The 25,493-nt window shown below is 51.9% G+C and overlaps 9 protein-coding genes across 9 annotated transcripts; 4 read left to right on the forward strand and 5 right to left on the reverse strand.

Annotated features, from left to right (window-relative positions):
• The first annotated feature begins 1,222 nt into the window (after positions 1-1,222).
• On the forward strand, positions 1,223-5,041 carry BDV17DRAFT_254121 (histone deacetylase hosB). The gene has a single exon (XM_073756729.1). It carries the CDS (start codon positions 1,266-1,268, stop codon positions 4,857-4,859), a length of 3,594 nt encoding a protein of 1,197 aa, XP_073619133.1. The 5' UTR covers positions 1,223-1,265; the 3' UTR covers positions 4,860-5,041.
• A 427-nt stretch (positions 5,042-5,468) lies between these two features.
• On the forward strand, positions 5,469-5,708 carry BDV17DRAFT_287827 (uncharacterized protein; the record flags this gene model as incomplete). Its single annotated transcript, XM_073761247.1, has 2 exons — positions 5,469-5,490; positions 5,548-5,708. 2 exons carry the CDS (start codon positions 5,469-5,471, stop codon positions 5,706-5,708), a joined length of 183 nt encoding a protein of 60 aa, XP_073619134.1.
• Positions 5,709-6,759: 1,051 nt separating this feature from the next.
• BDV17DRAFT_254128 (tRNA-ribosyltransferase family protein) lies at positions 6,760-8,675 on the reverse strand. The gene is made up of 8 exons (XM_073756730.1): positions 8,522-8,675; positions 8,195-8,445; positions 8,030-8,113; positions 7,653-7,973; positions 7,540-7,597; positions 7,405-7,482; positions 7,162-7,349; positions 6,760-7,097 (listed from the first exon to the last, which is right to left on the reverse strand). Exons 1-8 carry the CDS (start codon positions 8,594-8,596, stop codon positions 6,911-6,913), a joined length of 1,242 nt encoding a protein of 413 aa, XP_073619135.1. The 5' UTR covers positions 8,597-8,675; the 3' UTR covers positions 6,760-6,910.
• An 844-nt stretch (positions 8,676-9,519) lies between these two features.
• On the forward strand, positions 9,520-11,555 carry BDV17DRAFT_300561 (putative MFS transporter; the record flags this gene model as incomplete). The annotated part of the gene is made up of 9 exons (XM_073764086.1): positions 9,520-9,689; positions 9,740-9,863; positions 9,911-9,986; positions 10,036-10,117; positions 10,170-10,272; positions 10,336-10,739; positions 10,819-10,988; positions 11,076-11,160; positions 11,226-11,555. Exons 1-9 carry the CDS (start codon positions 9,624-9,626, stop codon positions 11,553-11,555), a joined length of 1,440 nt encoding a protein of 479 aa, XP_073619136.1. The 5' UTR covers positions 9,520-9,623.
• Positions 11,556-12,874: 1,319 nt separating this feature from the next.
• Positions 12,875-13,569, reverse strand: BDV17DRAFT_287831 (uncharacterized protein; the record flags this gene model as incomplete). Its single annotated transcript, XM_073761248.1, has 3 exons — positions 12,875-13,071; positions 13,334-13,393; positions 13,518-13,569. The coding sequence occupies 3 exons, from the start codon at positions 13,567-13,569 to the stop codon at positions 12,875-12,877; spliced, it is 309 nt and encodes a 102-aa protein (XP_073619137.1).
• Positions 13,570-15,890: 2,321 nt separating this feature from the next.
• Positions 15,891-17,684, reverse strand: BDV17DRAFT_192898 (uncharacterized protein). Its single transcript, XM_073755142.1, has 2 exons — positions 16,490-17,684; positions 15,891-16,434 (listed from the first exon to the last, which is right to left on the reverse strand). Exons 1-2 carry the CDS (start codon positions 17,557-17,559, stop codon positions 16,284-16,286), a joined length of 1,221 nt encoding a protein of 406 aa, XP_073619138.1. The 5' UTR covers positions 17,560-17,684; the 3' UTR covers positions 15,891-16,283.
• Positions 17,685-20,595: 2,911 nt separating this feature from the next.
• On the reverse strand, positions 20,596-22,347 carry BDV17DRAFT_192872 (uncharacterized protein). The gene is made up of 3 exons (XM_073755141.1): positions 21,679-22,347; positions 21,043-21,559; positions 20,596-20,984 (listed from the first exon to the last, which is right to left on the reverse strand). The coding sequence occupies exons 1-3, from the start codon at positions 22,064-22,066 to the stop codon at positions 20,771-20,773; spliced, it is 1,119 nt and encodes a 372-aa protein (XP_073619139.1). The 5' UTR covers positions 22,067-22,347; the 3' UTR covers positions 20,596-20,770.
• A 743-nt stretch (positions 22,348-23,090) lies between these two features.
• On the forward strand, positions 23,091-24,107 carry BDV17DRAFT_287834 (thymidylate synthase; the record flags this gene model as incomplete). Its single annotated transcript, XM_073761249.1, has 1 exon — positions 23,091-24,107. The coding sequence occupies one exon, from the start codon at positions 23,091-23,093 to the stop codon at positions 24,105-24,107; it is 1,017 nt and encodes a 338-aa protein (XP_073619140.1).
• Positions 24,108-24,175: 68 nt separating this feature from the next.
• On the reverse strand, positions 24,176-25,439 carry BDV17DRAFT_192869 (AN1-type zinc finger protein). The gene has a single exon (XM_073755140.1). The coding sequence runs from the start codon at positions 25,171-25,173 to the stop codon at positions 24,244-24,246; it is 930 nt and encodes a 309-aa protein (XP_073619141.1). The 5' UTR covers positions 25,174-25,439; the 3' UTR covers positions 24,176-24,243.
• Between the last annotated feature and the right edge of the window lie 54 nt (positions 25,440-25,493).

Raw genomic sequence — 25,493 nt, forward strand, 5'->3', positions numbered from 1 at the left:
GCTCGCTATTTCCTTGTCTCTTGTCAATCGCTCCAAAGCCAATCACAAGCACGGACAGCCCTGGTGGCACATTCTGACATCTCGATTTATACGACCGAACTATACGTCAAACTCAATTCAAAGATCATAAAACTACGACTTCTTCTGGGCAACAGCAAACAGCACTTGTGCTCAGAGAGCATCTACTTTGATTCAACGCACAACCTCTGCAATCAATTTTGCATCTAGCATCTCCCCGACATTGAGGGGCACTCTTAACGCCGGAACCTAGCGGAGTCTAGCCCACCCACTTGGCACTGATCACCATCAACGTCAGCGGCGCCAAAAAGAGCAAAAGATAGTCCAGCCAACTCAACCCTGAAAAAAAAAAAGAAAAAAAAAAGACAAAGGCATAACGTCAACATGTGTCGCCAATACCTCACTCTGTACAACTTTTGCCAGTGCGAAGTCGACTCAGGCTACCAGCCCTGTGGCTTGGGCCAGCCAAGCCCCGAGTGCGCCGGCACTGGCCTTGAGACCGTCACCATGCACTGCTTCTGCGACAGGCACGCAGTTAACAAGTTCAAGACCGAGAAGAAGCACCAAAAGCACCAGAGGAAGCAGAGTCGGTCCTCGCTGGCCTCCACTACTAGTTCCTCCTCGCGCAATTCGAGATTATCGGACGTGAGTTTGGTGCAGAAGGAAGACCCCCAGCAAGCCCCGGTCTCAAAACGGAGGTGGTACCGTCGCCTCTCGGGCATGTTCTAAGTCACTTCATTCATGATATGAATTTTAGATGTTGACCTGGCTGCTGGTCTGCTTTGGTTCTGGATGCGAAACTGGTGTTTAGCTCTTTGGATTTGGCGTTGATGAGCTCATGAGGCGTTATCATATGGTTGGAATTTTGTTTGATGACTGTTACGATCATTTACATAGAACATGACAAAACTGTTCATATTTCTATACATTTTTTACTCCCCTTAGTATCTGGTGGACCCCTCTTAAATACGGAGTAGGGGCTAGTAGGACTAGTAGTCACTGTGGGGGGTATCTATGACGCCGAGACTGTGAAGGGGAACTATACCAGGCCCCATCACGAACTGTTGGAGATAACAGCCCATGCATGCCCTCTCGATATTATAGAATGAAAAGTAGTCAACTGCTCTCTCAAGTTCAAGAATTGCTGGGCATTTTTCAGAGCATTGAGAAGGAACAGCTGAAGAATGGGATCGACTGCCCCTTGGTCCAATGGAGGGGCGGCGCTCTTAGTGTGAGCCTTGATTGTTATGGTCTGGTCCCTCCTTGTTTCTCTCCCTATTTCACCACCTTCTCAGCTCTCCCCTCTGTCATTGGTAGCACATTTGAAACCTTCTCTTCCACTGCTTCTCATTGCTTGCTTGCTGTCTCTTTCATCCACTCCCCGCAAGTCAAATGGGATTGACGTCTGCACCATGGATTCCTCCAAGCCGGCAGCTCCCACCACCGAAACGCCCTCAAGAAGACCTCCTCGCCCTCCAACCCCCATCGATCCCTCAATCTTCGCCGACCGTCTGAGTGATCTCTCCCTCGCCGCAACCCCGTTGCCTACCTCTCCGTCCACCCTATCCACCCCCTCGCTCTTATCGCCGTCCGGTGTTCCCGCGCGTTCTGGCGCCAGCCCAGCGCCGCAGTCAACACCCAGGCGCATTCCCAGTTCCAGCTCATTGCGAGATGAAAGGCGCAAGTCTACTCCTAATCTGAAGAAGCGCTCTTCCACTGCCTCTCTTCGGTCCAGTCAGCTTGGGGGTCCTGCCTCTCCCCGACCTAGCATGTCGCGCCGCTCATCCTCCGCTCTCGCGACGTCACCTACAGCTTCACTTAGCGCCAACGGTCATAATATGTCCTCCCGAAAGAGTTCGCTAGCGGTAGCGCCAGAGCAGACAGCACCAAAGGCTGCTTCTATTGCAGCAGATCATTTCAAGAAGGAAGTTGATCACCATCAGTCTGCCAATTTACAATCTCAGACCTTGGTGGTTATCCACGATGCGTGTTACGGCCATCGCTTTTCGCGTCCTCGCGCGTCTCGCGCTGCCCTTAGCTCGATTGTGGAAAGACCAGAGCGCGTTCAGGCTTGTGTTCTGGGCATCTCCGCCGCGTATGTTCGCCTTGCGCGCAGACATGCCGCTGGGCCATTCGCCCCTCATCCAGACCTGAACATCCATCAGCTCCCTATCCCCCCGTTTCAGATTCGCAAGACAGCACGTACAATGGCGATAAACTCTACGGCGGTCACTCATGTTCACGGGACCAAGTGGATGGAGGACCTCAAGTCCATGTGCGACGCTGCTGAATCACGCCTTGCGCTGAATGGCAGGGAACTGGTGCGGCCTCGTAGTGCTGGCAAAGATAGCGCTGCCGGAGCTGCTCCTGCGTCAGCTTTCCATGAGGGAGATCTTTACCTCTGCTCAGAGTCCCTGAACGCGTTCGAAGGAGCTCTGGGCGGAGTATGTGAAGGTATGGACGCTGTTCTTGGACCAGGGCCTACGAAGCGCTCATTTGTCTGCATTCGACCTCCTGGCCATCATTGCTCGGCTAGCCATCCCTCTGGATTCTGTTGGATCAACAATGTTCATGTAGGGATTTCTTACGCCGCGATGACCCACGGCCTCACCCATGCTGCAATCCTGGACTTTGATCTCCACCACGGCGATGGCTCGCAGGATATAACTTGGGAACAGAACCAGAAGGCGCTGAATTCTCCTAAAAATGCAGCAGCACACAAGAAGGTTATGATTGGGTATTTCAGCTTGCACGATATCAATTCATATCCTTGTGAGATGGGCGAACCAGAAAAAGTGCGCAATGCGAGTGTATGCATCAATGGTGCACATGGTCAGTCTATTTGGAATGTTCATCTTGAGCCGTGGAAGACAGAACAGGAATTCTGGGGACACTATTCATCCAAATACACAGTTCTGATAGAAAAAGCTCGTGCCTTCTTGAAGACGCACACTGAACGCCTGGCCAGTGTTCCCAGTGGCCCTCCACCGAAAGCGGCAATCTTCATTTCCGCCGGTTTTGATGCTAGTGAATGGGAAGGCGCCGGCATGCAGAGACACAAGGTCAACGTACCGACAGACTTTTACGCCAGGTTTACGGCCGATATTGTGCGGATGGCAGAGGAGGAAGGACTTGGTGTTGATGGACGGGTTATCAGTGTTCTGGAAGGTGGCTACAGCAATCGGGCTTTGACAACGGGTGTTTTGAGCCATCTGTCAGGACTGGGAGATCCCCAGAGTGCAGAAACGTCCGACATGAACCGCCTGGCAGCCGAAATGACAGATCGTCTAGGCTTGACTGACGACGCCACTGCTCCCACTGAGCAACCTGTCTTCGAGCCGATTTACGATCCGGCGTGGTGGTCTCCGCCTTTGTTGGAAGAACTAGAGGCTTTGGTCTACCCTGAACCTCCTGCCGTCAAAGCTAAAGAGAAGTCAGCTCCGACCTACTTCGCTCCGACACAGTCATTTACTGCAAAGGTCGTCACGCCAACCAGGGATAGAAAATCTACTGGCTCCCACGCTAGTCTCGAACTGGAGCCACCTCCACTGCCACCGGTCGATTGGGCTGTAGCGGCGCACGAGTTGTCCAAAGTTTTGATTCCTAGTGACCGGCAGGTCAACAGCTGTCGACCCGAGGAGCTTAACGCCGAAGCGTCACGCTTAAGACGCGAACGCCATACCGCGTCTGGTGACTTTGCTCGCGATGAGGTGGTCACGCCAACCGAATCGGTTGCAGGGGAAGAGAACAAGATGAAGCTCCGCATACGGAAACCTAAAGCTTCGCTGCCTAGTACACCGAGGGCTGAGACTCCGGCTCGCCGGACTAACAGGAACACCCGCAGAACTACTCTTGACTCCCCTAGCGCTCTCCCTAATCAGCCAAAGTCCCCCGGACCTCACGCTCCACGTAGGAAGAGCGGGACCTCAACTCCGGCCACCACTACGTCTTCCACACCTGAGAGAGATCTACCCCCTCCGAGACCATTGTCACAGGGCTCAGTGACGCTGCGCAAACCTAGTGCATCTCGGTCTACATCTCGGTCTGGGACCCCCAGACGCGCTGCAAGCCCGAGAAAAGCCCCACCTGTACCGCGCGTCCCCTCTGCGTTCCTCGCAACCACGGCTCCGGAGGAGCAGTCGACTGCATCACGGCCTACAACATCTGCTGGCAGCGAGCACGTGGTTGACGACATGGACAGCCTCACAGCTGATGTGAAGAAGCTGAGCATCAAACTGAAAGTCCCTTCTCCGGAAGAAAACGCAGCCAGGGAGAAGAAGAAGGCGGCAGACGAACGCAAGCGTAAACCAGTCAAGAGCGTAGCCAAGACGTCTCGGTCACCTAGAAAAGTGTCAACCGGCAAGGATTCTTCAAGACCTACTTCTAGAGCAACATCCCAGCCTCCAGCTCCCAGCAGCCCTCGCGACGAACCCCCGCTTCCCGATGTACCCAAAGAAACGTCTACATCCACCATTCGAGAAAGGATGGCGGCTTTTGAAAAGCAACAGGGCCATTTACTTGCAACTCCAGATGCATCATCACCTACACCTGCTATAAAGACCAGAGAACCGGAAATTGCGCATGTCACAGAGCACCGATGGGATCAGAAGTCAGCAGCCGGCGAACATGCCCTCTCCATTCAGAACGCCAACGCAGGTATTTCGCCGCCTTTGACACCGGGGCCGGCAAGTGACTCTGTCAGTCCCAAATCTATGCTCTTTGCGACTCCTGCTTCTGTGTCGGTGACTAAGCACGGCCTTCCTGGTTTCACATCTAGTGGTCCCATCCCGTTCGCGCCGTCGAATGCGCCAAAGGAGAAGCCTGAGGAGAAGCCTGAGTAGTGGTTTGGACCAGAATCCGAGTCTACTTCAGTTTTGTTTGGTGTTTATAGGATGGATTTGGAGTTGGTGTTGTATTGTGTTATCTCTTTCCCTTTAATTTTCTTTCCTGGGACTTGTATTTGATATACCCCCTTTGTTGGAGTTACCTTAGTTTGATAAGAATAGTATGAGCGTCAGCCTAGGTGTAAATTACTCGATATCAACCACTAATAATATCAAAGAATGAAGGTCTGATTTCTCAATCTAGCTGCAAACGGTGGTTTAAATACACAGATAATAGAGACATAACTTTTGAACCGTGGAAATAGCAGAACAATTCTGCATAAACCTCGGTGATCGGAGGTCGTCATTCCGACATCCTAAATAGGCAGGTCGTACGGTCGACAGATAGTATTGGACATTCAGAGTATATTATTTGGCTGTTGCTGAATTAGAGACATGTTATGTTGTCTTTTCCCCGTATACTTCGTTCCGTGACATCCCTGGGCCCCGCCCACCTGCACCAAAACGTTATTTGTTCATCAATCTTCCCATCTCCCGACAACCCTGACCCCAACACACTTCAACCCAATAACAACCCCGGAAAACAAATAAAACAAAATATCAACAATGCCCTATACCGACTCACTCCGTACATGAATCCCTTCCCCTCTTCCAATCCAATCCCGAAGCAGCTAACCAACCCCAGAACCACCTCTGACCGACGCCGAGCGCGCAATCGTCAAGGCGTACGGCGGCTGGACGAACTTCCTGATCTGCTTTGGGCTTAAGCCTTGGAATGAAGAGGATGCGGAGGAGGGGGTTGCGATCGCGAGGGCTTTTGCGAAGGATGAGGAGGATGATGAGTAAAGATTGAGACGGAAGAGCGATGGAGGGCTGTCTATCGGTCGCCACCCCTGGGGAGACCTAGTCCATTGCGTGGTGATTAGCTGGCCTGTATATCCATCTACTTCACTTGGCTGGGTTACGGGGTAGCAGCATGATGAGACTGAGAAATGCGTCTCCTGCCTATATCGATTTCTCGCAGCAGAATTCCTGAATAGTAAGCAGATCACGTCCTTGACTTCGTCTAAAACAAGGTGTAAACTCTTCGCCGGGACCATGACCCGTGGTACATACACACTCCAGTCCAGCTCAACTCTCCGCCCACCCAAAACGACAGCCCAAACACCTCATCTAGACGTCCAGCCGCACCCCTTCGAGGCCATCTCCTCCCCCGCTGTTCTGTCTCGAGCCCAGAGTGAGTCTCGTCCTCTCTCGGATTAAGATTCAAAGACGAATCCAACAAAACCTAGCTAGCTCAACCCGGGCACTTTATGTTGGGCTGGCTCATTACCCTACTTATCCTCGCATCTTATCTACCTACCACACCATCAAACAAACGATAACTATAACAATGCCCGACCCTATTAATCAGGACATCCGCCGTACGCTACCCATCCAGAAATCCATCATATCTAATCCCAACACCAATCTCGACCCCAAAGTATGAACCAGGAAGACAGCCAGAAAGACCACCCATCCAATTGAATACCTACCATCCAAAACCAACCAGCAAAGCTTCAGCAAGACACAAGACCTATCTATCCTACTACCAAACCAAACTAACCCCAAACAGACCCCGGTCCTTCAACCTCAACCTCAACCGGCCCCGAACCCCACCTCACAGACGAAGAACTCGAAGTGACCGACTCCTACGGCGGCTGGACAACCTTCATGGCGCACTTCGGGTTGAACCCGGGCGTTAGGCGGGATGCCGAGAAGGCGGTGAATATTGCGAGGGTCTTTGCGGCGGGGAATGAGCATGCGGTTGTTGATGATGATGAGATTTTGGAGGGGATGGAGACTGAGTAGGTTGGGATGGAGGGGGTTAGTAAGGTGGGTGAGGTGAGGTGGGCGGTTTTGGGATTGAAATGTTTTATTGAAAAAAGTCTTATAGTGGTAGTTTCTTGCCTTACCGTGACCTGCTGCTGCTATACCTCTATATATGTGAATGAAGTGGGATTCTGGTTTCTTCTTTTTTTCTTTGTTTGACTTCGATGCGATATGTATTAGTCCCCAAGCACATCAACACCAACACCCCTTAAAGCATCCACAACCCAGCTCGGTATCCCCCCCTTCTCTCCGTACAAATTCAGAAAGAAAGCACGTAGGAAAGTCGGAAATTCGTCTTCCAGAATAGCCTGTCGCGCTCGTCCCATCAGGTTCAGAAGGTAGTGGACGTTATGTACGGTGAGGCTTTGAATTTGCACGCACGTTAGCATGCGGTCTCCGACCCAGCTGAAAACCAGTCGGTACTTACAGATGTGCCCCGGCCGTCTCTTTAGCAGCTAGGTGGTGGATATACGCCCTTGTGATGCCCAGTCCGCCCTCTTCTCGTGGCTTGCATGTCATGCACGCACACCCTTCTTCGACGGGTCTGAAGTCGTGTGCGAAGGAAGCGTGGCGGAGGTTGATGCTTCCCGTTGAGATTAGGCCCGTTCCGAAGCGCTATTAGAATAAGAATCAGCAGTGAGTCTTTTGGGTTCGAAAAAACGATACTCACGGCAGTTCTTGTTGGCCATACGCAGTCGAACATGTCTGCGCCGAGGGCCACTCCTACTATCAAGTCCTCTTGGTAGCCCTAAATCGTGAGTTGTTAGTATCATCTGCGCAACCATCGTGCCGTGACTTGACTTACCACGCCCATCACATAACGCGGCTTATACTCCGGTAGAAGACCCGTGCATGTATCGACGCTGTCTACATCAGCACCACACCACCCTCGTCCTAGAACAGTGTCAAATAACATACACCTTACAAAACTGCTCCTTTGCCTCACCCCCCGATAACCCCCCAATCGCGATGCCCGGTGTATCCCGCGCAACCATCTCCTCGCAGCACTTTTTCCGCAACTCCAGATCTAGTCCGCCCTGAATAATGCAGAACAGGTTTTGTGTCTCGGGATTCTTGTGCGCTTCAATGCACCGGTCTAGCCAGCGGACTGAGCGCTCCATGGCCTCGTGGATCCGCGCGTGGTCTGGAGATGTTGTGGCGATTACGTCGTCGAGTTGCATGATTATGTCCGAACCGATGGAGTTTTGGAGGGATATTGAGTGTTCCGGTGTTAGGAGCCTGGTATTAGTCGTTATTGCAGATTCTAGAGAGGGAGAGGAATAGAAAAGACATACATCGGCGTCCCATCATGCGGACTGAGAAACCGCACGCCCTCCTCCGTAACATTTGCAAGCTTAAGCAGCGAAACCATTTGGAATCTAGAGCACACCACTGACGGTCAGCGACTGACTGCTTCGTAGATTCATCCCGCCCGCATAGATATCTGTCTCATTACTCACCCCCCACTATCCGTCAGGATATTCCGATCCCATCCCTGCAATTTATGAGCACCCCCTACACTATCCAAGACCGCCTGCCCAGGCTTCAAGCCCAAATGGTATGTATTATTCAGACAGAGCATGCACCCCGTCTGTTTCAGCTGGTCGTATGTAAGGCCCTTTAGTGACGCCTGCGTCGCAACGGGCATGAAGATGGGCGTGGGGACGGAGCCATGAGGGAGGCTGAGGGTGCTGGCGCGGGCTTTAGTTGTCTCAGCATTGTATGTTCGTTAGCAAGGTGTTCTTCATTGTGATTGATGACTAGGAAGCGAGCTCGCATTGACTCACGGAGCATTTGCGGTGCACGTCGAAGGTCAGTGCTGAAGGCATGGCCTTCCGCGGCGGGGGCGGGGTTGAGGACATGGATCGGGCGGGCAATGAAGATGTTGCGCTGGTTGGTATATATAGTGACTGCAATAAGTGTCTCGCCCGGGTATATAGCATTTAGAAGATTTAAATGGGATTTAGAAAAAGCATGGGGTGGTGTTGACTGTTGGATAAATTCGAGATGTGTTTGCACTGTTTGCAGATCTTATCTCCATGTCTGTATTGTGGTGCTGTCAGATACCGTTTGTTACCGGACGGCGCCAGGGTCTCGACTTTCGACGCTCGGCCCCGAGATCGGTACGTCTCACCCGGGCAAGCTTCTTGATCGTCGTGCTTGAGATGCATCGTGATGAATTCTGGATAGAAGAATGCAGCACCGTGATCAGGCGAGTGCGCTTACTATCCAATGCCTAGGTTGTTTCTCGCGACCTATCTGACTCTCAGCAGGAGTGCGTGAGCTGGGGATGTTCTCCAATGCTCCAAATCGGTTGTGGAGCAGACCATGGTTTACCCCGTAGAATCGTTCCTCGGCCGGTTCTCCAATCTCTATACCTGATTGCACTGCTTGAGCCATCCTCGAGGCCTCACGCGGCTGTCTTGACAGCGGCCTTGAAAGCCCTTCCAACTGTCGTTTTTCTGGAGTCTAACCTCCGTGCTCTTATGTTGCATTGGGCTTCTGTGTTGTACAAGATGAACGAAGTGTTATTCCGAGCGAATCACAGTATGGAGGAAGCAATATCATGTGGACCACACGCCGATTCCAGAACCACTTCGCCCTATGAGCAGCTTCAATCAAACTTGAAATTCAAATCGGAGGTTGACCGACCTTCGCGAACAGCCGTGGTTCTCTGTTGACGGTGGACGGATCATCCCAATGCCTGTATGCACCCTGTGGCTGGCTCACCCCATAATCTAGCCCAACTCCGACCATGTGGGGTGCAGGTCCCTGTCGGCGCGTGCTCTAGTCCCTGCTCCTAGCTTCGCTTCGGTCTCTTATAATCAGTAAGGATCAGAAAAAAGTTCTTTGAGTTTGCGCTGAACTTCTCCCATTACCCCCGCCAACATGAGAGAGAAAGAAGTCGCCCAGGGCGGCATTCTCAATGCGACTGACATGGAGTCAGCGCTTGAAGTATGATTGAAGCTTTACATTACCGAACGATGGCTAATCTGGGCTTTTAGAACCACGTCGACGACCCCGAGCTTCAGGCGAGAGAGAAGGCGCTGGTCTGGAAGCAGGACCTCCATATCGTCCCCCTCAGTGCTTTGATATATCTCCTTTGCTATCTTGATCGATCGAATATCGGTATGCTGTACAACTTCTGTTACAAATGTGGTGCTCATACGTCGCAGGGAATGCCAGAATCATGAATTCGGAGACCGGCAATGACCTCCTGACCGAAACGAGCATGTCTTCGTATGAATATACGTACGTAGCACAGCCTCTTGCTCGCTTCGCCCAGCGCTGACCATGCTAGAATCGCACTGATGGTCTTTTTAATCGCCTACGCCGTCTTCGAAGTACCCTCCAACTACCTCCTCAAGAAGCTCAAACCGAGCGTGCGTTCACCCAACCTGACTAGTCCCACGACTCAATTCTAATGTAATGCAGAGATGGATCGCATTCTTGATGTTATCATGGGGAGCAGTGACAATGGGTCTAGGCGGCGTGCACAACTACGCGCAGGTCGCAGGCCTCCGCTTTCTTCTCGGAGGTACGTCAACAACCACAAATTCAGACCAATCCAATATTAAATAAGAGCTAACCAACCCAACAGTCCTCGAAGCCGGCCTCTTCCCAGGCCTCGTCTACTTCCTAACATTCTGGTACCGCACCTCGGAGCGCTCAATCCGCGTAGCCCTAATCCTCGCCTCGGCAACATTAGCCGGTGCCTTTGGCGGCGCAATTGCCTACGGCGTCGGACACATGAATCAAGTCGACGGGCTCTCGGCGTGGCGGTGGCTTTTTATCATCGAGGGTGCGCCGTCCTGCGCCTCCGCTATACTGGTCTGGTTCATTCTCCCGGACTATCCAGAGTCCGCGAGCTGGTTGTCGACAGAGGAGAAGGCGCTTGCAGCGAAGAGGCTGGAAGTCGAGGGGTCGAAGGGCGGCGCGGAGGCCATGACTTGGGAAGATGCGAAGGGGGTTCTGTTGGATTGGCGGTTGTATGCGCATTATCTTGTCAGTCCACTTTCTACTCCGCCATTCGTCTGCCCACAAGTCTGAGCTGAGCTGAGCTGACAAGTGGTAACACTAATAGGTCTACTTCGGCATCTCCGCGCCATTCTCCAGTCTATCACTTTTTACTCCAGCAATTACCAGCGGACTCGGGTATACCAGTCTAAAGGCCCAGCTCATGACCGTTCCCCCGTGCGCGGTAGCATATGTCGTCACGACGGTCGTAGCCTGGTCCGCAGACCACTTCAATAGGTGCGTACATACCCGAACCGACCCCATCATCTCTACAAACCCCAGTATAAGTATGGCAACGGATCATGCTAACCTCAACCCCAACAGCCGCGGCCTCCACTCCGCAGCCCTCTCCTTCATCGGCGCAATGGGCTTCCTAGCCTCCGCCGTCCTCCCAGCAGACGCATACCTCGTACGTCTCCTTCCCCTTCTCCCTCCTTCCACCCACCAAACCATCCAATCTCTAATGGTACACAGTCCCGCTACGGCTGCCTAATGGTCGCGACAAGCGGATCTTTCGCCTGCATCCCACCACTACTCGGCTGGTTAAGTTCCAACATCCAATCGACAGCCGGAACGGGACTCGCAATCGCGCTTAACGTCTCGTTCGGTGCGCCGGGCCAGATCGTCGGTGTGTGGATTTATAAGAGCAATGAGAAGGAACGGGGGTATCCGACGGGGCATTGGGTTAATGCGGCGCTTTTGCTACTTGTTGTAGTGGGGTGTTTGGGGTTGAGAGGCTACTATGGGTGGAGGAATAAGAGAAGCAAGGGAAAGGGGAGTGGGAGGGGGAGGTTTGCGTATTGAGTGGTTTGGGTTGATTGAGTAATGCTCATTGCTCATTGATTACTATCGCTATGAACATATCACATATCCGGAATTGAGAAAGAGACAGTATAACTAACATATCTACACTGAGATTAGCTTATCGGTGTCTCTGTAGCGGTGCCTATCAACGGCGTCCACTCCATATTTACAGACTCGGAACCCCAGAGGGTACTATACCAGATGGCCCGTTCACCGGTGCAATATACAAAAGCGGTTAAGCAGGGACCTTGACGGGGAGACTATCGAAGAGCTGAACCATGGAACGCAGTCAGCACGTGAAGTGCTAGTTTCTGGATCGCTGGATCTTACGGGAAATAAGGTTAAGCTCAACGGTTCAGATCCAAGATAAGATCTATTAATTATGTAGATCTCGTTCCAGAGTTCATTGTATTCCAAGTTAAAGCATGGGCCCCATCTGAAGTATGAGGGCTGCCCGGCCTACGCAATGCTAGAGGCAGGAATGCTCCGAGGCACAGTTTTGGCCGGTATCGGTATCCACCACGGCACTACCGTCCATGGCCAATGCGGTATTAGATCGGCGAGATCTTTTTCTGCACAATGCACAGTGCCGATGCACAAGCGCCTAATCTCTTGGATATCCTTACTGGAAGTTGCTGCCAGGGTAAGTGAGTTCCGTCTTGAAGACTGATCAGGGACCAATGGTGACTAGACCGAGGACTCCATCAACTGACTACTGCCTACTAGTGGTATGTGAATGACGCTGAAAAGAAGAATCTTGCAATGCCCCGCAGTAGACACTGAAGGCTCACTCGAGTCCCCTCTCTACCATAGACTCAAGCAGCGTCTCGAGAAAAAGTAAAAGATAATAGCAAGAAATTTCATGCATCATAAACTTTTCCAGCGGTGTCGTGCCGCAAGGTCCGTCTGTCACGCCGGCTTGCCGTAAAATAAGAAAATGAATGAGATTGAACCACAGCCATGCTCATAGTCCGGTATTGATTGATTATAGAACAATTGAAGACGAAAGTAATATCAGCCGGACTGACAAGTCTCAGAATATCGTGAAATAAATTGTTCTCGTTCTGTTCCCGCCGAATGTGTACCTAGTATAAATCCACTCGCTTATAACAATGGTTTCCGCATCAAAAGAAGTAAGCTAGCAATAATGTCGACAGCCGGTAATGTTGTACATGTCTGCGAGATTGGTATCAATCCGGAGCGCGTCGCATGCAGTGTCAAGTTGTGGCAGAGCGGACAAAGTCGAGAAAGGAATCCCTCGGGAGGGCAGGGTAGAAGCGAAGCATATAAAAGAGACCCAATCGTACAGCAATCCCAGCTCATGCACCGTCAAACTTGACGGACCCTAAAGGCGGTCCTTGACTAGATTGCTGACGGGCCTCACGGTCGATTTCTTTGAGGGCTACCTCAGCAGCGTCTTCCATTGCATTCTGAACGTAATCGCCGTCAAACCAATATCGGGCGGCAAAGGTGCGTCCTTTGGCGATGACATGACAGGACCACGCTGTACGACCTCCTATGAGAGAAATTTCCGTCAGCAAGATGAAGAAAAAAATTTGATGGTCCAGTATAAAAGTCGGTGAGGGGTGAAGACTCCACTCTGCCGCTGCGACGAAGTGGCCGCATTCGAGATTGTTTATGTCTCTTCGTTTGAACGTACCCACTCGGCCAGTCCACAAAGAAGTGAAATGAGCGAGCGAAATCCCGCCAGACAAAGCGCTTGAGGCCTCAACGTATTGAAGGAAAGGAGGAAAGGCAGATATGAAAGATACACATACCTCGACGGTCGGAAAATGTGTTGTATTTCGGCTCCGGCAACCCATTTTTGGTACAGTAAACTTCGCAGACTCATATTAGCACATCAAATGATCAAACCACTGCGGAGGCCAAGCGAGACGACCGCAAAGGAATCAAGCGTCACAATAATTCCCACAAGAAGAATAGCTGGGATGTGGGGCGTACCTTCAAGTCTCAACCGCCAGTCATACTTGATATCGAGCCTTGGATCAGACATGGTGGGAGAGGGAGAGTTTGTCAGGTCGTGACGTTATAGAGGGCTCTCTTGTCTCACGGAGCAAGCGAAGGATGCAAAGAAATTAATGGACGGATGGGGCTTGCTGTGATGGCGGTCTTCTCTTCGTCTGGACTTGTGATCACGCTGTGTGCTGTGGCAACGAGTGGTTGAATTTGAAGGTCCCAGAGCGAGAAAGAGAGTGAGCAATTCGAAAAAATATGATAGAGAAGTTGTCACGAAAAAAGCAATGCCAGAGGATGAAAAAGGCTTCCCTCTTCTTTCCCCTCTCTTATCTAGAAAAGTTTTGACCTTCCCTTTCTTAAGTCGAACAGACGTGGTGGATATGGGGAACAGCAGCGTATAAAACTGTGGGCCGCTTCTTTAAAATAGCGCCCGCGGTGCAGGCAGGTCAGTTTTCCTTGCCCTTTGGCATGGCAAACACGGGACCTAACCATCAGGACCTAGCAGACAGGCTTATGCATGATTCTAGGACATGGCACGGCGCCAGCAACTTACCCCCCTCCATTACTCTCCACTCAAAGAGTGCCAGGGCATGGAGAACCTGCGGATCATCTTGAGGCTGCAAGCTGGAACGGGCCGGCGCACGCCGACGACGAATATGGCTTTGAAGAAACGCCAACGCTTATGGCAAGAAGGGCCACTAGTCCCCGCTATGGTTAGAGAGATCCGTTGAGTTGACAGGGAACAGGGCGACAACAGCAGTGACGTTTGTGGTACAGGAGGAATAATGGTTATTCTGGACCGGTTTGGACGAATCATGCGATTTTGAATTTCAGTACTCTAATTTAATTGCTCGCATCGTTGTGACTCGCGGGCCACTAATATTTTTCCCTCTGTTCCGCGTAGAACGAGGTGCCATCGGGTATGAACAAGGCCTAGGCTGCCTCATCCTGAACATGACTCCGAGGCAGGAACGGGAAAAAGGAAAGAGTGTGATAAAGCTCGGAAACAATGGAGGGTCCATGAGGGGCAAGGTCTGGTTGAGTCGTCGCCCAAAAGCGGAGAGTGGCCCATTGAGGAGTCAAAAAGCGACGAATTGTTGTTGATATTGGACGGACTGGGCCACTCACAGAGTCGAAATGGACCCAGACGACTGTGCCAGCTCATCAGGACGATCAAAATCCTCTGGTCTTCGATCTGGACAGGGGACCGTTCAAGGTCGTTCCGATCCCGCCAGCCCTGAACCTCAAAACGGCCAGGAGCAAGATCGCTCTGCAGGAATCATTGGTTCTCAGAAGCGGTTGCAGACTGTAAGCGACTAGGGGGCTGTTTTAGGTTGTCTGGGCTGAGCTATCTCGCGGCAACAGGGAGCGATTTCCGCTGAGGGCGCTAAAAGGTGTGACGACTGAGAGAACAAAGGATGAGATTCGGCCAAGTGCGCGAGTTTGTTGTTCGTTCAAAGCGTCATCTGCCTGGACATGTTCTAGATTGACTATCTGCCAACAAAGACTCAGGCGGCCTCTCCGGAGATTCTGATCGAGTTAATGTTAAAAGCAATAGTGATTCGTTGCCTCCAAGCTCGGGTATGTTGTTGGGCATTCATACGTCCTGCATCGCCCATCGCGTGTCTGGAGCGAAACTGGATGGTGGGGAGGGAGACACTGGCAGAGGACAATGGAAGAAGAAGCCGAGAGCAATGGAACGGCATTCGGAGAGATGAACCTGCATAAGGAGGCGAGATTGACGTCTTGACGCCAACTGGAGGGGTGAAGGAAGGGAGAGAAGCAGCCCAGCAGAGGGCCGGCAAGGTGCAGCTGATTCGCGCGCTTTCTTTTTCTGGATGAGCCTCGATCTCCCCGCATCATGCTTATTCTAGTATACAGTATGCAGCTGTCTCTGATTGTTTGGATACTCTCTACAGCAAGTATGATTGCATAATTGTAGTGTACCACAGTAGTGCATCTCATAGAAGTTTTGTATATGGCCGTTCTATATAATCAAGCCGATTCTAAGCGACCAACTTGACAAGACTCTGTAAAGCAAGTCGGGCAGAAACCGGTAGCAAGAATGTACATGTCGAATCCTTCTGTCTATGATCTCTTTCATGCCTGATGAAGAGTAGTCGTATCTGCAAGGCTAGCCGAGTGTCGTTAGCCTAATATACATGCATCCCAATCACTCGAACCTGAACTAACTATATGCGCCGAGTAATATAGCCCAATCAATGGGCGCCAATGCCAACAATTTTCAAGATAACGCTCAAATCATCACAAAAATCAAGTAATGAAACAAATAAAGTGAAGCGCGGCTAAAAAGAGCATCCATTATCCAACCAAAATTCATGCAGGTCAAATGATCCTCGTGTGCTGTCTCGCAAATCACTGCAAGTCATCCGGCACCCATTGGACTTGGGTGTCTCCATCTAACCGCCCCGAAGTATCCACACGAGGTGCAGGGGTATCAGACGAACCGAGGGAAAAAAAAAAAAGAAGAAAAAGAGCAGTCAGATCCATGGTCATTGTATGATAAGAAAAGTCATTAGATCGAAAGCGATCCTCGAGTGCGTGATGTTCATCTGCTGAACTGGTGGCACGCCCAATCCATTGGATGGAATGTTCGGCATTGGGCCGGCTTCACTACACGTCACTCCGAATGCTGGCTTGTCTGCTCAGCAGAATCACCGCTAGAAACGACACGACAACTCGCTAGGATGCGCGGCATGGCGTGCTTGTTGGGTTGGCAAGCCTGCTGTCTCAGGATCGATGGAACATCTCGTCGATAAGTCGCTTGGGTCTCGAGAAGGAGGATCGCATTGGTAGTATGAATTGGGAAGGACCGCTTCGATGCCATCGCCGACGGATGCAATCGTCAACCAGTACCATCAGTCCTGTAGCTACAATCACACTGCATCAAATTAGTTCAAATCCCAGGTAAGGATCATTAGATACCGGGCTCTTACTCGGCGACATCATGCATGTTCCTGTATGAAGAAACATCACTGATCCACATTGACGACGGGGGGATCCAGCCCCCCTTGCTCTCCTCTTCGATCGCCTCCATCGGAGTTAAGATCTCGGGCACGATGTGGGCGACTCTTTTGGACGTGCGCATGTTGACCAAGTGGTAAGAGACCTCACGCAGATCACCCTCTCGGCGTGACTCGCGTCTCCATTGGTACTTGGTGCCCCAGTACTCATACTCGTATCGCCTCGAAATCCCGGCTATCCTCCGCTTTAGTTCTACATGCGCGTAGTTGGAGAACTCTAGCATGATGCTATCGGCAAGTGCAGCCGGTCGATCGACGCTACCCTTGGAGCCAATAATCTCATTCTCGTAGAATCCGCTTTGCTCAGAACTTCGCCGCTTATGATGTGCGCCTGAAAGAGGCCCATGCCCACTAGAGCCTGGTCGCAGACTAGCCAGCACACTAGTCCACGAGCGCTGGAGCATCGGTGGCTTGTCATCTGATGATATCGCCTTCCTCTCTGAGTGGCAGACCTCGCGACCCGATTCCCGGCAGTAGCGGCGGAAGGAGAACTTTCTGGTGAACAAGTCATACATGCGTAGGTGGAAGAGGATTACGTCTTGCTGGTAGCCAGCTCGATGCGGTACCATCGTATCCACCCGGAGGTTCATGTTTCCGTCGAGCGTCGCATCGTCATGGCGGATAAGCAGTCTTCGGCAGGAAGGGAATAGCTTGCCAAAGGTCGAGGAGCTCGAGGGAATTACGTCGGCTAGGAACATGTCCCGTTTGCGGTCCGTCACCTCGAACAAGGGAGGTTCATCCTCGATCTCATCTGTCGAAGTGTCGGTCCCAAACGTTGACGCAGAATCCTTGGGATCAATATCTTCCTCTTCGTAGAGCTCAAACTCCTCTTCTCGCCGCTTTGACATGGGCCGGTCACTGTATATCGTTGGGGCGGTGCTTTTCGATCGGTCCGAGGCATCGCTATCGGTGGAGCTAGAGCTGGCTGCATTTCTTAGAGTCACTGTCGCATCTGGACAAGAGTGTGTGGTGTACAACCCCATGGCGGCGCTAACAAAGACAGAAGAAGAGAGGGTAAGCAGGGGTGTTGGCTGGCGTCCTGCCCGATTGGGAGAAAGTATGGCTCTTTAGATGGTCTATCGCAAGCGGAAGGAATATATCCAGAAGATGAGAGAAAAAAGCAAAATGAGGAGGGAAGCGAAATGAGAAGAGTTATTTATACAAGTAGATATCTGTTCGTTCAGATCATAGTCTCAGTGTTGTTGTCGGACCACGCCTACTCAGAAGGGAAGTTCTATAGCAGGCCCTGGACGAGGCGAGGGGACGAAAGGTTAATAATCTGCCTAAGTAAATAATTCATAAAAACGGCGGGAGAAAAATAAATAATAAGAAAGTAAAGTAAATGCGAGTGGGCAACCATCCGATTGTTGGCTGAGCGAAGGGGAGGAATGGGAGAAAGCGAGGGGCCTGAGAACATAGCAGATGACGAACTGGAAGTCAGCGAGCGTCCGAGACAAAGAGAGGCAGAGAGGGCGGGAGTGGCGCAGGATGTTTGTTGTATCGGAGGGCAACGAAGGAGAATTCGCAGCAGAAGCCAGCCGGGCGCACACAGGAGCCACGTCGTCAGGCTGGCCATACTTGGCTGGGGGCATTCTTAGTGATGATCCCCGTGGTGCCCAATAAGATTCAATAAAGGACAACCAGGGAGAATAAATAAGAGCACTTTAAGCTTCTCAGAACTATACCTGGTAGTCTATAGAGGTTTGGGCAAACTGGTCTCTGCACATTAGAGGCCATTGGCAAACTCATCCTCAGCATACTCCAGATACTATACGAGCGGTAGGGTCCAAGTAGATAGACAGCAGATAGAGTTGTACCCAGTGCCCACCGTACTCAGCCCCATCACCCTGTATTATTGTTGACATATCATGATCACCCCGTCCCGTGTTCCAGGACCCAGAACCATCGGCAGGATTCGCAGAGTAAGGCTGACCAGCCAGTCGGGTCCTCCGTTTTTTACGATTATTTCCCGCGAGAGGCGATTCTGGTTAGCGGGGGTAAGTCGGAGAGCGAGATGTTGCCTGATTCATCCTACTTCACCCTGATCTGGGCGGTCGAGCCTGCAGGGAAACGAATCCTGTGTTCCCCAGCCGTTTCACATGGCTCTCACCATGTCGAAACGTCCCACTCCCAGCTTTGGTGGAAGACGCTGGAAGCGGGCAGTAGTATGACAGGTGCGTTCGCAGAAGTCTCTCCAATGTTACCCTGAGCGATGCGGCAGGAGATGCAATCGATAGAGTACTGAGAGGCTGGAGGTTGATGGCCTAAAGTGAGTGAGTGCCTAACGAACTGAGCTGATCAGTGGCTGTGGATTTGATTGCCAACGGTCCGTACCGAAACCAGAGAACAGAGCAGAACGGGCCTCACTGCCTCAGGCTGACAGGCTGCCTTATTCGTTCCGACATCGGTTCCCATTGCCCACATCACATAAGTCCAAGACTCAATGATGCTGTATCGTCCAAATTATTGTCCAGAACGGCAAGGGAACAATTGAAACAAGGCATCTCCACATTCATGCAACAAATTCGATCGTCCCATCAATAAAGACCCTCTCTTCCCACCGATCAGCAATCAGATATACTTGTTTACCCTCTTAACCGCCTAGAAATCATCTATGGGCCAGACCGGTCACGACCACGACGTCACGCTCGGACGAAATCCTGAAGGCATCGTTACTCGTCAGTTCACGTTGCTCGGCGCATCCGTATGCGGCCTTCGGTCTGCAGTTTCTTCAGGATGGATGGCTGGGGAGCACTCCGCACTTCTGAGAGCTTTGATCACCAGTCACCACGGGGTTGCCACGGGGTAGTCTACTCTATGTAACCTTCAGGGGCCTGATTCGATTACCTCCGCGTTCCTATATCTTGACTTAGGATGGTTAGGCTTGACCAGGGCATCCATGCATCAACAGGGAAACCTTTATTAGTCAGGCTGCCTTTCCGCGACTAGACTGCATTGCACTGCGTCTCTGCTCCGGCAACTTCGAGTCATGATGCGATATGATCGCTCTGTAATCGCCAGTGCAGAGTATACCTCACCGGTAGCCCCTCGCACTGTACCGTGGACGACCCCCACGCAACGGGGAAGAAGGCAGAACGTCTCGACTGAGATGGCACAGCAGCGTGACGACACCAAAGTGACCGAACTTACCTACCTTACCTAAGTAGGATTCTCACCTACCAAAGAGGCATGCCTAACTTAACCAATCATGAATTGGTAAGCTATGCCAGCGTTGGTCTATCGGAGATTGCTTGCTTTCTGTTGCCTTGTCAGTCAAATCTCGAATCAGGCCACTGTGCTGTGTGACATTTACTTTGAGGGCTGTCATTATATCATTGTATGTGACTCCTCACCTTGCAGACGGAGTACCTCAACCGAGCCGGAACCGCAGCTGCAGCGGGAGTAGAGTACGCGCAGACTAAGCAAGTATAGACTGTACACGGAACACTACTAATTAGTACGTCACTCAGAGACCATTCATTGCCTCTCTGAAGGAGTATTGTCAAGTCCCTTGGATAATCCTCTGTAGATCACTTTATCAGACGAAGCCAGATCAGACCAAACTTTCGGGTACTGCTTCGTACTTACGTCCATTCTCAGACACGATTGTCAGACAGTGGAACCCCGCTTCTATAGAGCACAGACTCGAAGAAGTACGCGAGAACTGTTGGAGCGCAAATGGTAGCAGTAATATCCTGATCGCCGGTATTGAGTACAGAATCTGCAGCAAAGGTGCTTTTCGGGCCGCAGTTCTCTGCACCACTACTCATATGCAAGGTGTCCGGCGTACGTACTCTGGACTCAAGATCGATGTCGATGTCGATGTCGATGATGTCAATCGCCATCCCCTTGCAGAGTGCAGTTTATTCCTTATACCGAGTTCAGCTCTGAGTAAGCACTCCCTCTACTTGCACTCGAAGGTGGTCGGGTGATTCTAAGTCAAGTACGTATACGCCAGCACTCAGGTGTCCATTCAAATTTCACCGGGAGGCAGTTGGTTCAAGAATGGTTACTGAAGATGACACTTGACCAGTCTCTTGATACGAGACGAGACGAGAGAAGAAACTGCTTGCTTCTATATCTCTAAAGTATACAGGCTGCACTCGGCAGTCTAGATCTATAAGCAAGATAATAATCTAGTTTATAACAGTTACAGATTGATAGACGTTCTGTATCTCGTCTAGATGAACTGAATCATACCTGTGACCAAAGGGGCTGCGGGAGCTTTTCGCCGGGCTGGATGACTGCCTCCTGGCGGCAATTCATCGGCGAGTGGGATAACAACCCTGTGCGATTCCCCGAAGGTGGGTAGAATCCAACATAGGCTTCTCGACGCGCGGGGCTCCCAACCGTGACCGACCATGTGTGGAGGCCGTAGTAGGAGGCGATGGAGTGGACGAGCCAGCGACTAATAATCAGCGTGAGTAGGGATGTCTTCTATGATATTTGTGCTTGGAAAGGCTTACCCGAATCCAGCGGCGCGGTCATCGACAAGACTTTCGAAGACCATTTTCTCGCCGTCGCGCTCATTATGCGAGCTCATTGTCTCGCGCGTGGTTTGGAGCTTTGACTTGCGATCTGGAGCATAATGCGTCTGGCCATTCCGGCCGACAAAAACAACTTCGTCTTCGGAGTCTTCATCGGACAATGACGGCGCGTCAGCGAGACCGTCCTTCTGGCGCACCGACTGCCTCTCGTTCCAGCATTCAATAAACCGCCTGATATCCTCTTCTAAATCCTGAAGCATACCACGCGCAGCGCGTGCCCGTTTCAGCTTCAAACGGAGTTCTTTCGGGATGTGATGTTTCTCCGGCCTCGCCTCGCTGGCTGCCTGTTTCGGCGTGCGTCGGTCAAGGTGGGCATAGTGCTTATCCCAGAGCGGCGCGAGGAAGTATGGCATAGGCTCGTGACGGGTGTACGTGGGCTGTGGCATCCAGTCCTTGGAGGATGGAGGTTCAGCCCAGGGGTTATGCAGGAGGCGATCTTGGAGACGCAGGACCTGTCAGTAATTTTGAACCCGCCGATAGTGTGGTAAAACACGGATAAAGATGGCAGTCTAGGAATCACCCTGATTGCAACACCTTCAACCATTTAGCACATACCATTCTCCCAACGTTGTCTCCGGCGACTGCCGTCCTTTCCCTTCAGCAGAGCCTCGCGCCTTTTCAGACTGTCACGGCGGAGCGGTTCTCGACGTCGAAAGGTGACTTTCGGTACCGGGGTCTCCTCCGCGGGTTGGCCCACGATACTGACTCTTGATGCAGCATTAACGTGCGGAACCGAAACGGGATCGTCTAGAGGGATCGACAGCGAGACAGTCGCTCCGCGCAAGGTAGCGTTTCTGCTATTCGTAGAAGTCGAGTCTGTTATTGTCAGGTTGCCCAAAGATGCAGAAGCCTGTTCCATCCAAGCGGAAATCGCCTGCGCCTGTTGCGGCGACAATTGTCCCCGGACATCCCCTTGCGATGGGTAACTGGGATGTATAGCCATAGTGAAGCGCTTGCGGGAGAAGTTGGACCGTGAGGTACCAAGTCGGAAAGGTTAGGAGGCTCGTCGCGCGAGGTTCGTCGCAAGATCGATCCGCCACTCACGGATCGTATCAATGGGTTGTCGTTCGTGATAGAGGGAAGGGGAATCCTCCAAGGCGAGATCGAGCGGGGACGTACTGAGCCAGATAAGAGATACCGCGAGGTGCGTCGGAATCGGACTATCTCTTTCCGGAAAATCAGCCACTGGAGCGCGAAAACCCACTCGTTGACTCACAATGGCCCATCGTCTCTGATAATTGGCCCGATCCCCTTCTAGATGCCCTGGCTGAGCCGAGGATGACTCCGTCATTTTCAAGGATGATTCATTTTGGCTCACCATGTGCATCAACACGGTCCTCTCGAGCTCTACGATGGCCAAGTTACAAGATGCCCATGATCGAACTATGAAGCAAACACGAGTACGCCTTGATTCATCTCGTATCCAGTCGGAATAATTCGCCTGGCTATTGGTGACTGATGTTTCAGCAACTGCTTCTATCTACCTGGAGTAGTATGTGTGGGCTTCACCGGGTAGTACGTGCATATCCGTGCTTCACAGCTGAAGACAGGAACACCTTCAGAAATAGCCCTCGGAAGTATGCGATAGACTGGAGGCTTTGAACATATGCTATGACGAAATTGCTCGACAGATCTCGCGCTCGCCGTACCGTAGTCTTCTCATACCTGGCAGCCATTGTCCAGCTGGAGCACCTATACTTTACTTCACAACATAGTCTGATAGCATGTCATGCTCCCTAGAAAAGAGACAGTGAATAGCGCTAAATACTTCGTTTAGAAAAAAAAATGACGGCTCTAGTACTGTCAATAGTGGTTGTTGCAGGCTCAAATAGACCCGTAACAATCACGTGATAGCGTGACGCGCCGCGGACGCGCTGGATCTGCCTCTCAGACTTTCGGTTCATCTGCAGCACTCCCTTTGCCTTCTCAAGTCCATCTTGAAGAAACAGCACACCCAACAAGACAAAATGACAGTCCCAGCAGACACACCCCAGGGCAATGGCGCAGCCGCCACCCAACCCCCTCACAACCCCTCCCACGAAGAACACCAATACCTCAATCTAATTCGCCAAATCCTCGCCGAAGGCGAACACCGCCCTGACCGCACCGGCACAGGAACGCGCTCCATCTTCGCCCCAAACCCCATACGCTTCTCGCTCTCAAAGCCAGACTCCTCAAATCCGTCCTCGAACCTCAAAATCCCCGTCCTCCCCCTCCTCACCACAAAACGCGTCTTCCTGCGCGCTGTCCTCGCCGAACTCCTATGGTTCATCTCCGGCTCAACATCAAGCATCCCGCTATCCGAAGCAGGTATCAAGATCTGGGACGGCAATGGCTCGCGCGAGTTCCTAGATAAGGTGGGCCTCTCGCACCGCGAAGTCGGCGACCTCGGCCCCGTTTATGGATTCCAGTGGCGCCATTTCGGCGCCGAGTATGTTGATGCTCATGCCGATTACTCGGGGCAGGGAGTAGACCAGCTGGCGGATGTCGTGAGGAAGATTAGGGAGACGCCCTTTGACCGGAGGATTATCATGTCTGCGTGGAACCCCGCGGATTTGAAGAAGATGGCGCTGCCGCCTTGTCATATGTTTGCTCAGTTTTATGTCTCTTATCCTGAGGGGATTGAGAGTGGGGAGGGCAAGGGGCGAGGGGAGCTAAACTGTCTTTTGTATCAGCGCAGCTGTGATATGGGGCTTGGGGTGCCGTTTAATATTGCTTCTTATGCGCTGCTGACGCATATTATTGCGCATGCGACGGATCTGAACGCGGGGAAGTTGATCCATACCATGGGTGATGCGCATGTTTATCTTGACCACATCGAGGCCCTGCAGGAGCAGTTGACGAGGGAGCCGACGGAGTTTCCGGAGTTGAATATTAAGAGGGAGGACCGGGGAAGTGGGAATATTGATGGGTGGAAGGAAGAGGAATTTGAGGTCATTGGATACCAGCCACACAAGGCGATTAAGATGAAGATGAGTGTTTAGATGAAGATCAAAGATGCTATGCATATAGGTATATAGGTAGATCCCAAACGCCAACATAGAGAGTATCATGCTATGCAATGTCAAACATATCAAGGATATCATGGCTCAAGAGCGCAAATAGTCCAAAGATGACAAATCACTTCCCCAGCATTACTCCAGCTCCCCGCAGCAAAACAACCGTATCCCCGTTCTTCATCTTCCCATCCCCAACCGCATCCGAAAACTCCAGAAACTCCCCGCTCTCAACATGGAACACCCGCAACCGCGCCTCCTCCCCAGCCCGATTATTCACATTCTCAACCCCGAGCCTCTTCGCCGCATCGTCCAGAACCCTCCCAACCTTCCACCGCGAGTCAAACCAAAAGTCGCCATTCGGCGGATCAACCCCCTGCGTCTCCGATGTCCCAACAACATGCAAATACACCCTCTTGTCAGCAGGAACACCGGGGTCCCCCTTCGCCGCCTTCTTCATCGCATTAACTGCCACCGCCCGCGCAGCAGGACTATTCGCCTTCGGCTTCGGTTTCGCAGCAGCAGCCGCAGCCTGACTCTTATCCTTCCCCCACGACCGAACCTTCGCAAACATCGACTTGATTGTATCGTTCGACGCCCCTCCCGCAACCCCACCTAACCGCGGAGCAATCTTCGCACAATCATGTTCCTCCTTCAAACGATGCTTCAAGCAGTATTCCCTCCGACACTCGGGGCACTTAACGCCGGGATCCTTAAGCGTATTGATGAGCGTCTTGCACGAAACATGCGCGCACTGGTCTGTGTTGTAAATAGTGGGCTTCTGCGTCGGTGTGCCTATGGTTGATGAAGTGGTCGTGCCGTTCCGGCGGCGCGCCCACTCGCCTTCTTGCGGGCAGCGGTGGGCGGTTTCGGTGCGGTGGTCGAGACAGTATGTCCCGCGGCAGGACTCGCAGCGGAAGGGGAGGAAGTCGAGCTGGTTGCAGTATTCGTATTGGCAGTGCCGGCCTATAGATTCGAGGTCTTTGTCGGCCATTTGGGTGAATGATTCTGGTTGTTGGGTGCCATTGCCTTTGGTTATGGATATGGGGGACATGCTTGGGGTGGAATGAGCGATGGATGTAGAAAGTCTAACAGTGGAAAGAAGGGAAGATAGAGGCGGAGTTGAAATTTCCGACCTCTGTTTTAAGTGCAAGCTGGAAAGATGGTGAGGCTGAGTATTAGAAACGGCGAGAGATGGTGCTGGAAGCCGCTGGCAAATGCGGAGGCTGACTCAGCTCCGCGGAGTTCTTATGTATGGAACTGTTCGCCCTGGCAAAGCAACGGTGATTTCGAATAGTTGGATAATGGATCACCTGCTCTTGAATTAACAGCTTCAACTCACTTTTTGAGATTTATCTCTCATTATCATCTCCT

Source organism: Aspergillus undulatus, assembly GCF_047715775.1.
Source record: "Aspergillus undulatus strain CBS 261.88 unplaced genomic scaffold BDV17scaffold_6, whole genome shotgun sequence".
NCBI classification, from domain to species: domain Eukaryota; kingdom Fungi; phylum Ascomycota; class Eurotiomycetes; order Eurotiales; family Aspergillaceae; genus Aspergillus; species Aspergillus undulatus.